The following is a 13,168-nucleotide window of genomic DNA, read 5'->3' as shown; positions in this document are numbered from 1 at the left end:
TAATACTCTACCACTTTCGACTTATTGATATCCCTGCACCTGCAACCATGATCTCTAATATCGACGAATTCCAACAGCGAATTGGTGAATGCCGAATCATACCCCACATATCTTATATCTGGTGACTCTGCCGTGAGTCCTTCAACCAAGCATTGATACACAAAAACAATATTCATTGCCACTACTAAATACTTTGATTTTGAACAGACTCTGAATTTGGGAAAGCAGAACCCCAGAAGGGAGTTCCAAAGTCTTGCAGTTCTGGGGAAAAAACTATTAGAGTAAAAGGCTTTCATACACCTAGGGATCTCTACTGTAAAGGAGTGGGACTTAGTTGTTTGTCAGGTTTGTCAGGGGTAGTCACGTCAAGGAGGTACAAGTGCTTGCAGTTCGTCAGAGCATTCACCATTAAAGTATTTGTAGAACAGGCAGAGGGATCCGACATTTCGTCGATGGGACAGAGACTGAAGCCTAGATGACAATTCAGGACCTATCAGGTTGACGACTCTCTTTTGAACCCTGTCCAGGAGTGAGAGACAAGCAGCAGATGCACCAGCCCAAATGTGACAACAGTACTCCATACTTGGGCGAATGGTGGCCTTATAGAGATACAGGATACTTTCACGTGTAAGTAATTTTCTAGCACAGTAGAGAGAGCCCACCTTCTTTGTAGTAGCCTTGGCAATGCTCTCAATGTATCTATTCCAGTTCATGTTCCCTGTAAACGTTAGGCCGAGGAGTTTAAAAGAAGTACTTTCAGGTAATGTGTTCTTGGCCATTGCTATTGGTGGAAGAGAAGGTTTCTTGTAGTTATTGAAGGAAACAAGCTTAGTCTTGGCAGCATTGAATGTGACCATCCATTTTTGTCCCCATTACACTACAGATTGGAGGTCATCCACTAGTGTTTCTGCCATTTCTTTAGATATGTGTTCATTTGTTTTCCTCTCGTGCCTATTATAGAGAGTGGTGTCATCAGCAAATATACCCATCTCCAAAACAATTTTATCAGGGAGGTCATTTATGAATATCAGGAATAATAAAGGTCCAAGGATAGACCCCTGAGGTACTCCTGCATTTACATCATATTGTTTAGATGTACGACCGTCGAGGACAACTTGGATTTTTCTCTTACTTAAGAAGAATTTAATTATATTACATATTCTTCCAGTAATACCATATGATCTAATTTTCCTTAGAAGACCATCGTGCCATACCCTGTCAAAAGCCTTAGATATATCGAGGGGTACTGCTCTACCCTCCCCTGTTTTGTCCAGTGAACGGTATATACGTTCAGAGATTACAGTTAAGATATCAGATGTTGAACGGGGTTGGCTAAATCCATATTGTTTGTCAGTCAGGAATTTAACAGCTATTAGGTGTTGGACTAGGGCTTGATTAACTAAGGACTCAAATATTTTGGCAAAAAGCGGGAGGAGACTAATGGGGTGATAGTGAGTCGGTTTATAGAAGAGAAATGTTGTGCATTTCTCTCCTAATGATTACTTAAATAAACACAACATCGCTTTTAACAAAACAATAATAAGGGTTTTATTTAGAAAAGGCGAGATTGTATCTCAGATTGGAGAGAAAGAAAGAAAGTGTAAATGTCTGTTTGGAGGTGTCGTCTGCTATCAGACTGCAGTCGTCAACAAGCAGCAGTGGGAGGGGTGAGTGAGAGAGGTCTGTATAGGTCACTTGCTAGCATCTCTCTGGCAATCGCAGCTCAGATCCCAAAGGGCTAAAAATAGTCTTTAAGGGGACAGCTCAAATCAATGCGCCTTGCCAACCGATTGATCAGTGTTACAGAATCACTTTGGCACCGGGCATTGATCCACTTATAGTAAATAGTTTGTTAACTGCTACAAGTTCTTTCACTAGAATTCTTGAAGAGTGGTACTGTTACATAAGGGAGGGAGAAGAAGAGGATTTGACTTGGACACTTTACTTGAGGGATACTGGTACCCTGGTGATGACGTGTCCATTTTACTAATGAAGAGAAGAAGTTTACGACGATGAGAGAGAGATATTACGAGTGTTAAGGGACGAGAGAATGGGACCCAAGATCCCTTAAACCGTTTGTCTAGTAGTTAGGACGCTTGTTGTGTATTTATGTGTTTGAATTAAAGAAGATTCATATCTAGTTCCGCTGCTCTGGGAGAGTCTTCATCTGGGTGGAGCTCTCTTGCTGTTTTCGCCGGAATACACAAGATGAAGACAGATGTTGGGTTTTCAACCTTTTATTCTCCCAGGCATGATCTGCAGATGCCGCCATCGATGGTCTCCACTGTAGGTACCTACCACGTCCCACGTCTGGGGCGCGCATCTCCCCCCTTACTTAGGAGAGAACCATTTTAGACTTCTGCTCGGCTCGGCATTTTCTGAGAGACTCAACGTTTCACCAAGCTTGCCACGTAGCATCACATGACATCCGGTTAGATGAAATGTCACTTCCTGCAACGTGGATTAACTACAAAAATATCTCTCTGACCTCCTCCCACCCTCTCCCTCTCTCTCTCGATCTACTATCTAATAGAGACACAGAGAGAGAAAATAGAGAGAGTATGAAAGAGCCAGAGAGAGAGAGAGAAGAGATGCTCTTTAACATTCCTTCACCCCTTTTTTATCAAAATGTATGGCAAAGCCATACATTTTTAATAACTAACTAACTAAACTAAGGAGGGAATACATATGCTACCCGCTGGCAAGAAGACTGTCCTACGATAAATCGATAAACTCAAAATTAAATAAATACAATAAAACTGCCATGTAGCGCTACCCTGCGCTCTTCAAGGTCAAACTCCTTTATGACCCCATGGCTTCTTCGTACCCATCTCGGGACTTCCAGAGCATCCTTTGCTCCCGGTCGACACTACTCGTGGTCGATAATTTCACGGCTCCTAGCCGAACAACAATAAAACACAAAATCGAGGTCCATCTGCCTCCTACTTACATCTCAGGATTTACGGACAATCTTCTTTACTCCTAGGTAGCACAAAAACAAAAAAAAAAATCCCATCCCAAACCTTCACCATTTCACATCAAATGTTCTTAATTAATTTACCTCCTCTATGACTATACTTAATTGGTCCAAGAGTAATCAAGTCGGTTTTATTTATTCTACCCCATTTACCCCCCGTGTGGTCAACACACAATGGACACGTCCTCCGACTGTCCATATTAGTTACAGAGATCGCCCATTTCTCTATAACTATCTCGTGCTTCCCTGAGCACCTACCAAAATATGGATTTTTTTTTTTTTTTATTTATTACGAGGACGTTCTGTACCGCCCTCCACCGAATTACGCATCCGGAACAAAAAAAAATCTGTCGAAACTACAAGAACAAAACAACAAACAAAAAATATGTATACACGACCACCTCGAAACTAGAATAAATACCGACTGACTTCCTGACCTCATTACTCATAATCCAGCAAACCGTCTGCCTGTCCAACTACTGTATTTCGATTAAAAAAAAATCCTTATTCCTTATTCTTTTGTCTTCCGACATCATCCCATTTTAAAAATTCTCATTTATGTTTTCCTTGCATAATCCCGTTATCTCAAAAATTATTATTGATAATTGATATACCTCTATCCTGTTATCATCTTATTTTTAAAAAATAAATTACATTGACACCACGTGGCAAGACCATCGATGCCCCCATCTGCTATACAAATACAAGATAACAAAAATACAGAAAAAAAAATACAGAAAAATACACATGGCAACTCAACAATACTTAACAATATTCAATAATACTTAATTAATATATACTTAATTAATTCACTTATAACTAACAACTTTCAGCAAAGTTCAATAAAATTATCACTGATCAAATTGTCCATGTAAGCAAAGTTCAAGGGTTTTCTGAAACTAAAAAAAAAAATCACTATTCTTTTACAATTAACCACAGAATTAAATTAAAAAGTTCCGCTTCTATTCTATTCATATAATTATAATTTACTTAAAATTAATCCGGAGGGATGCCACATCACCAACCTGATTTTTATTTATCACCTAATACTTTCGACAATAGTGTAATTTCTTCTTTTTTTTTTTTTCAAATCTAAAATGACATCTTGCTATTCCGAATGCATTTAAAAGTTCACTGTCCCTTATTTTTGTAACACTTTGCTAAATTCAACAATGTCAAATGACTGACAGGTTTATAAACTGTGGACAACCTCGATGTCATTTTGCCTCAACAAATGTTCGTTTGTGTTGTCTTGTCTATTTAAATATATATATATATATATATATATATATATATATATATATATATATATATATATATATACGTTTTTTTTTTTCTTTCTCTGTGTTTTCAATTCTTTCTCTGTGTTTTTCAATTTCCACAGTTTTTATTTTTAATATGGTAAATTAATTTTCTTTTCTCTTCTGTTTTTCAATCGTTTTCAAAGCTCACAGCGTATTTTTAATTTTGGAGTTTAATTTTCTTCTAAATGCGTATGGTATTCTTCATGCCTTTGCTATCTTTTTCAACACATAACTGAATCATTTTTTTTCTTCTTCTTCCTTCCTCTCTCTCTATCTTTCTCTCTCTCTACCCTTTTTTCACTGTTCTTCCTTTATTCTCTTTTTTCTCTTCATTTTCACTGTTCTTTCTTTATTCTCTTTTTCTCTTCATTTTCACTATTCTTTCTTTTTATTCCACTGTCTCTTCTCCGTTTTTTTCTCCCTCCTTTTTCCTCAATTTCTCTTCTTGTCTTTATTTTTCCTCGTTATCTCTTTTTCTCGTTATGTCCGTGGCAATCCAGGTTTTGATATATGCCCCATGTGGGGGCAAGAAGGTAAACGGCACCAAATAACAGATATGTTACATAAGGGAGGGAGAAGAAGAGGATTTGACTTGGACACTTTACTTGAGGGATACTGGTACCCTGGTGATGACGTGTCCATTTTACTAATGAAGAGAAGAAGTTTACGACGATGAGAGAGAGAGAGATATTACGAGTGTTAAGGGACGAGAGAATGGGACCTAAGATCCCTTAAACCGTTTGTCTAGTAGTTAGGACGCTTGTTGTGTATTTATGTGTTTGAATTAAAGAAGATTCATATCTAGTTCCGCTGCTCTGGGAGAGTCTTCATCTGGGTGGAGCTCTCTTGCTGTTTTCGCCGGAATACACAAGATGAAGACAGATGTTGGGTTTTCAACCTTTTATTCTCCCAGGCATGATCTGCAGATGCCGCCATCGATGGTCTCCACTGTAGGTACCTACCACGTCCCACGTCTGGGGCGCGCATCTCCCCCCTTACTTAGGAGAGAACCATTTTAGACTTCTGCTCGGCTCGGCATTTTCTGAGACTCAACATTTCACCAAGCTTGCCACGTAGCATCACATGACATCCGGTTAGATGAAATGTCACTTCCTGCAACGTGGATTAACTACAAAAATATCTCTCTGACCTCCTCCCACCCTCTCCCTCTCTCTCTCGATCTACTATCTAATAGAGACACAGAGAGAGAAAATAGAGAGAGTATGAAAGAGCCAGAGAGAGAGAGAGAGAGGAGAGATGCTCTTTTACAGTACCACAGAAGCAGTTTTCCAGCAGTCGGGAAAGCAAGATTCGTTAAGGCATTTATTGTAAAGTTTGGAGAGAACTGGAGCAACCTCAGAGCATTTTTTTAATAGCACAGCTGGGATGAGATCGGGTCCACATGCTTTTGAGGTGTCTAAGTTTTTTATGATACCTGAGAAGGGGTGATTTTCAAATCGTCTGGTGTGGCGTCTGTCCGCAAAGGAAAGTCAGGGAGGGAGTGGTGTGCCGGGTCCACTGTGGAGTTTCAGGCAAACTGACTGGCAAGCAGATTAGCCTTGTCAGTTGCCATGCAAGCAACCTCATGATTGTTTGATAGTGGGGGAATCGTTGACTGCCCATTATTTACTATACTGTTGTAGATTTTCCAACAATCAGGGATTCCTGATTTCTGTGCTTCGATGCATTTCCTAGTGGTTTTTAAAAATTGCTATGTTTATTTTTGTTAAATAAAGACTAAATGAATAATTATAAATATTTTTTCTTTGTTTCATAAAATTGCATATGGTGCCATCTTGAATTTGGGCCTATTAAACGGAGAACTTGCCCAGTTTCTAAGCTAGTGCTATAAACAATATGAAGTTTGAACGCTACAATAATTTTCTACTAGAAATTCATCATAGAAACGACTTTTTTATTGATCAAAGTATCATAAATATCTTTAAAGAAAGATACATTATCTTCAAAACGTTGAACATTAATGAGCAAATTAAATTCTAATCTAAAATTAAAATAACTTACGAATGTTCATGTTATCTAATGAGAAATATATATAAGTATATAAAAATTAAAGGTTTAAATAATCAGTATTTTCTTTATTTTTCTACTTTGGAGCCATAAACGACATAAACAGTATGTTCTTGTCGGCCATGTTGTAGTCAGTTTCACTGAGCAACTCTGCTACTGCTTGTTTTCCGAACCGAATAAACTATTTGAAATAAGTTAAAACACACAAAACTTAAACAGACATGTAGAAGAGTAACTTATCCTGCCTTTAGTAACATTTATTTATTATATATTTGAATTTTAAAACTTTTTTTTTTCGTTTTTTTTGGCTTCTCTAAAATTAACAAAAACACACGTTTGAAATTTCGCGAATCTCTTAAAGGGGGGGGGGGGGGGCGCTTCCGTTCTAAACTACCGGAAGTTGCTAAACCAACCTCGTTTTCATGACTCACCAACTTAGCCGCCATCTTTAACGCTAACGAATTTCTCTCGCGTGCAGTGAAGCCCCTTTTTTCTCACTTTCCCCAATCCAAAAATGAGGTGCGTATTATTTTCAATTACTACTGTTAACAAATTTAATGCCGAATGTATTTTTGTAACGGTTTATCTGTTTTTAAAATTTTATTTTGCTTCATAATTGTGTGTAATAGTTTTCATTTTTTTTTTTCTGTATTTCTTCCTTATTTCCTCCCCTCTCTCCTCTTTTTAACACACACACCAAAAAAAAAAAAAAAAAAAAAAAAAACTCCGTCTCTGTCGAATGTCTGCTTTATTTTACGAACCGGCTTGTTTTTTTTGTTTTTCTTAAAATATTAAAACATACCTCATCTCCTTAATACATTAAAATGACTATTATGATTCAAAAATTAACAAATATCTTGTCTTATTTCCAAAAGATCCTCTTACTCCTTTAGACGCCATTTTTTTTCCTTTTGTTCATTCTCTTGACCGACTCCTTATCAGAATTTTTTCCTAATTGATATAAAATTAAAATTTGTTTTAAAATTTCCATGTGTTTTTGTTTTATATGAAATCTGAATTCGGCACATTTTTTTTCTTCGACTTTCACATTTCACCATCCCCGGCTTCAGAAAAGAGCATCCTCTTTCAAGAGTGACTTATGCAATAGTCGCACGATGGTCGGAAAATACTCCTTCATTTTATTATTTCAACTAAATCACCGAAAATAAATAAAATAAAAAGATGGTGCTAATGAATGCACTTATAAATCCGCGCTATTTTTTAAATAGTATTTTAAAGTTTAAAGTTTTGTCTTTTTAAAATTTATATTGTGAAGTATAAATAGCTACAAAACACCCTCCTCCTCCCCCATGTTAAGAATGGCTTTCTAAATAATATTTCAGCACGGATCAATAAGTGCATTAGTACCAAAAAAGATTTTTGTACTAGTGCAAAGAGTGATCCGGACGTAAATAATGTTATTTAAAAAGCCATTCTTAACATGGGGAGGGTGTTTTGTGTTTTGTACCTATTCTATACTTCAACCTTACAATGGAAGAAAAAAAAAAAAAAACTTCAAATAAACTTGAAAATACGATTTAAAAAATAGCGCGGATCACTCTCTGCACTAGCACCAAGATTCTATTTAATGGAAAACAATATTTAAAAAATAGCACTCACTTTAAAATAGATGAAGCTTGCAAATTTAACGTAAGATTATTCGGTACTTATGAACTTTTGCTACGTTGCTGAAAGTTATTTTGAAAGCCATTCTTAACATGTAGACGGGTGGGTGTTTTGTAACTATTCTGTACTTCCACCTAACAATTTAATATCGTGTAGCTTGAATTAAACCTGAAAAAACTAGTTAAAATAGCGTGATGACGAAAGTGCACAAGCACCGACCCGGCGACCCCACCACCCACCCACCCACAGGAGCCATTTAAACTTTTTATTACTAAATTAAAAAAAAAAAAAAAAAAAAAAAGTACACATTTCTCCCATAGCTGAAAGGGAGGTAAAACCACCGTTAAATGCTAAAATGATCCGGAAATGTGATTAATTTATCTGAAACTGCTCCCTCTCTTTAAATGCTAAAATAATTGTTCTCCCCCTCCTTTCAAGCATTTCAGGTAATCGACTAAAGTAGTTTTGTGTGTGGTGGAGTAGTTGAGGCTGTTAATCTTTTTTTAATGAGGCATAGTATTTCAATGTCCAAGAAGCGTTGATTCTACATAGGAATTAATTCGTCTTTGTCAATTTAAACTGCTAAAAATCACTTTCAAAAGTCGACAGAAACCCCGTTTCAAGCAATGTTTTCAATTAAGAAAATGTGACGGTGTTTGAGAGAATTTTAAATGGCAGTTTAAAACTCTTAAACTGCCATTTCTAGTTTGAACCTTCGTTTAAAATCTGTATGATTTTTTTTTCTGGTTCCAAAACGTGGAATTGTATTTATAGTTTACGCCACTTTCTATGCAATTTTATAGATTATAAACCCTTGTCTCACTTGCCGCTTAAATATATAGTGTGGAATTTACGGGCATTTTATGTCGTAAAGATTCATTTCAACACGTGGTTTCCTCGATGACATGAATTGATTACCTTACCGGATACTAATGTTTTTATTTATTTTTTCAGCATTGGCATTGTTGAAATTTAGAAACACGAGGATTTTTTTTTTCTTATGCGCTAAGTTTTAACGTGTTTTTACAATACGTAGAAAATTGTCAAAAAAACAAATAAAGGTACTTGTTTAGTTTAATCAAGACATTAAAACATGAAACTGTTGAAAAAAATTATATTGTACGTAATCGTTCTGGGATAAAGTTTTCATACAAAAAAAAATAATTTTATTTGATCCAGATTTTTTTAAAGAGGAAAATCAAAGGTAAATATTCAGATACGTTACAACAGAACACCGACCACTCTAATTTTTTATTTATTTATTTTTAGTGTTAATCGAGGTCGCTGACAACGAATCTGATAATCAAGCCCGGGGCAAATTTACCGTTTGCATGGAACTACTTTCCGCCATTTTACAGCTTCCGTTTACGCTACGCGTGGCAGCATAAACGACGGTTGTTGAATGTTCCTTCGCGTCTTTTCACATGGCGTATGAATCTTTTGTGGAACATTTTAAACTTATACGAAAAAGAAAAGCACTCCAAGTGTGTGTGTGGGGGGGGTAATGTCGAAAAGACTTTTTATTTCATTGGCGGACAATTTAAAATTCAAAGAACAAATTGTCTAAAAACAAATTTTAAAAAGTGCATTATAGTACTTTGGGGGGGGGGGCTTTTTTTTTTTTTTTTTTGTCTTACGTATTGTGGTTTACAAAACATAAAGCACCAAACATTTTTGGGATAACCTTTACGGAGATGGTCCCAACGTCCGCCTCGTTCTGAGCTCGGGGAGAGGCCGTCTAACGTAGGCGATGTCGAGGCAGAAAATTACCCCTTCAATAAAGTGCCCAGTTAACTTAAGGAGAAAAAAACCCGTTCCAATAATTAGAATTTTTATTTTTTTTATTTATACAGTTGAAATAATTAGATTTTTCCAAATAAACATTTCAAATTTTGGTATTATTATACAAAGACCGTGACAGGGTTAGGGGTTAGGGTTAGGGTTAATTCGCTGTCACGGTGTTTGTATAGTTTTACCCAAATTTTGGTACTGGTCGCGGTAAGAGTTCCCTGCCGAACACCCTCCAAAAACAATGATGTCTCCCGTTTCTCGCGCAGCCGCAAAGGACATGTTTTAGTTGCCATAGTAACAACACTTTTTATCGACATTGTTTTACTGTTTAAAGACATTACTACACATTTATTAATAATATCTCACTTTTAATCACTTTTATCGACTTTTTAAAACTTTTTTTTTTACTCTTTTTAAATGACAACGTTAATGTTTATGAATATTGAAATAAAACATTACTACACATTTATTAATATCTTTTTTTTTTCTTTACTGTTTATGTGTCAATTTTATCGACTTTTTCTTTTTTTATATTGAATATTGAAATAGAAGACATTACTACACATTTATTAATATCTTTTTTTTTTTTTTTTTTTTTGTTTTACTGTTTGTGTCACTTTTATCGACTTTTTCTTTTATGAAACTTATCGGCGGTTCTTGAAATTTACTTACCACAAAATGATGATAGAATAATAAATTTACTTACGTTTTGCCATAGTAACAACACTTTTTATCGACATTGTTTTACTGTTTAAAGACATTACTACACATTTATTAATAATATCTCACTTTTAATCACTTTTATCGACTTTTTAAAACTTTTTTTTTACTCTTTTTAAATGACAACGTTAATGTTTATGAATATTGAAATAAAACATTACTACACATTTATTAATATCTTTTTTTTTTTTTTATCCGTGCTGAAATAACGTTATTATTTAAAAAGCCATTCTTAACACGGGGAGGGTGTTTTGTACCTACTTTAACCTTACAATTGAATAAAAAAAACATTAAACTTTAAGCTTAGAAATACGATTTAAAATATAGCGCGGATCATAAGTGCACTAGCAGTGTCAGAAATTTCGTGAAAATAGTGAATAATTCCACCCCATCTTTCCAAGCTTATAACTCCTCGAAAAATGTAATTCAAGCCCTAATTTTTTTTTTCAATTAAAGGAGTAAGGACCAAGGTTTTATTTAAAAAAAAAAACAAAACAAAACAATGTGTTTTTTTTTTTTTTAAAAAAGGTTTTAAACTTCGGACTTTACAGGTAAATTTCTAAAAAACTGATTTTTTTTTTTGTTTTAAATTTGAATATATTATTTATTGACCTTTTCTCTTCAATTTGTGATATATAAACCTATTAAACATAAATTAATTATTTACTTTTTAATAGACATTTCAAAATGAGAGGCGTAAATTATTCGACCCCCTATCTTTCTAAGCTTATAACTCCTCGAAAAATGTAATTCAAGCCCTAATTTTTTTTTCAATTAAAGGAGCAAGGACCAAGGTTTCATTAAAAAAAAAAAAAAAAAAGACAAAAAGAAAAAAATGTGTTCTTATAAAATGAGGTTTTAAACTTCGGACTTTACAGGTAAATTTCTAAAAAACTGATTTTTTTTTTGTTTTAAATTTGAATATATTATTTATTGACCTTTTCTCTTCAATTTGTGATATATAAACCTATTAAACATAAATTATTTACTTTTTAATAGACATTTCAAAATGGGGGGGGGGCGTGAAAATGGGGGGGCGTGAATTTAAAAAAAACGTTTGTCTAAAATATTATATTCGGTTTATTGGAAAGAACATAAAATTTCACATTGACCCTGAAAATATCGTAAAAATAGAATCAATAGAAAAATTTTGATAGATTTTTAAAATTTAAAAATATTGAGTTTAAAAATTGAAAAATATTGAGTTCGGAAAATTCATTACTGTTTTAAAAAAAAATAAAAATATTTTTATTACTTTTAAAACAACTGTAATAGTTTATTTTGGAAGTATAATCCATAAAGAAAATAAATAACCCACTTTTAACAGAGAAATTACGAGATTTTTATATTGTATTCGCAGTTTCGTGTTAGGGGTGTCAAAAATTCCTACAAAAATTCTGATACTGCTATAAGTGCACTAGCACCCATTTTCTTATTAATAAATGTTTAGTAATTATTTTTCTTTTAATATTCATAAACAGTAAAAACGTCGTCATTTAAAAAGAAAATGCTATTTAAAAAAGAAAATAACATTGATTAAACGTAAGTAAATTTATTATTCTATCATTTTGTGGTAAGTAAATTTCAAGAAAGTTTCATAAAAGAAAAAGTCGATAAAAGTGACACAAACAGTAAAACAGTAAAAAAAAAAAAAGATATTATTAATAAATGTGTAGTAATGTCTTCTATTTCAATATTCAATATAAGAAAAGAAAAAGTCGATAAAATTGACACATAAACAGTAAAGAAAAAAAAAGATATTAATAAATGTGTAGTAATGTTTTATTTCAATATTCATAAACATTAACGTTGTCATTTAAAAAGAGTACAAAAAAAAAGTTTTAAAAAGTCGATAAAAGTGATTAAAAGTGAGATATTATTAATAAATGTGTAGTAATGTCTTTAAACAGTAAAACAATGTCGATAAAAAGTGTTGTTACTATGGCAACTAAAACATGTCCTTTGCGGCTGCGCGAGAAACGGGAGACATCATTGTTTTTGGAGGGTGTTCGGCAGGGAACTCTTACCGCGACCAGTACCCAAATTTTTGATAATTCAACAGTTCAAATAATTGGAATTTTACAAAATAAACAGTTCAAATAATTAGAATTTAAAAACAAAAAAAACAGTCCACATGATTAGAATAGTTCCACGTGGTTAGTTAACCCTGTAAAATTTTGTGATTTGTTTCACAATATTTGTAAAAGCTGTCTGTGAGATATCGCATATTTTAAGGTTAGGGTAATTTTCTGCCTCGACACCGCCTACGTCAGACGGCCTCTCCCCGAACTCAGAACGAGGCGGACGTCGGGACCATCTCCGTAAAGGATAACCCATTTTTGTTTTTCTTTTTTTTTTTCGGGAGGGGGGGATTCAGTTATAGAACTTCTGTGGCTTAACAGGTGCTTCTGCAGTTTAATTAATCGTTTTTCCGTAATTAACGCGCCGACATTTACCGATTAGAATACATTTTAACATTTTCAGATTTTACTGCTTTCTGTTTACATTGGGGGAGGAGGCGGGGGTAATGTAAAATCTCCGAAAAATGTTAAATGGTGTTCTAATCGGTAAATGTCGGCACGTTACTTACGGAAAAAGCGGTTAACTAAACTGCAGTAGGTGTATCAGAATTTTTGACACTCCTAACAAGAAACTGCGAATAAAATATAAAAAAAACTCGTAATTTCTCTTTTAAAAGTGGGTTGTTTATTTTCTTTATGGA

The 13,168-nt window shown here is 34.2% G+C and overlaps 1 protein-coding gene across 3 annotated transcripts in view; it reads left to right on the top strand.

Annotated features, from left to right (window-relative positions):
• The first annotated feature begins 6,675 nt into the window (after positions 1–6,675).
• Positions 6,676–13,168, top strand: part of LOC145267169 (interleukin enhancer-binding factor 2 homolog) — a 38,476-nt gene continuing 31,983 nt past the window's right edge. Inside the window, exon 1 of one of the 3 annotated variants that reach the window (XM_080123221.1) lies at positions 6,676–6,828. In XM_080123221.1, the coding sequence (XP_079979347.1) occupies positions 6,824–6,828 (5 nt within the window). In that variant the 5' untranslated portion in view covers positions 6,676–6,823. The remainder of the gene's footprint in view (positions 6,829–13,168) is intronic. The other 2 variants (XM_080123223.1, XM_080123222.1) reach the window with 2 other exon arrangements.

Source organism: Euprymna scolopes, chromosome 42 (genome assembly GCF_053919585.1).
Source record: "Euprymna scolopes isolate OS-2025 chromosome 42, ASM5391958v1, whole genome shotgun sequence".
Taxonomy (NCBI): Eukaryota; Metazoa; Mollusca; class Cephalopoda; order Sepiida; family Sepiolidae; genus Euprymna; species Euprymna scolopes.
This window is presented reverse-complemented; position numbering and strand designations above follow the sequence as displayed.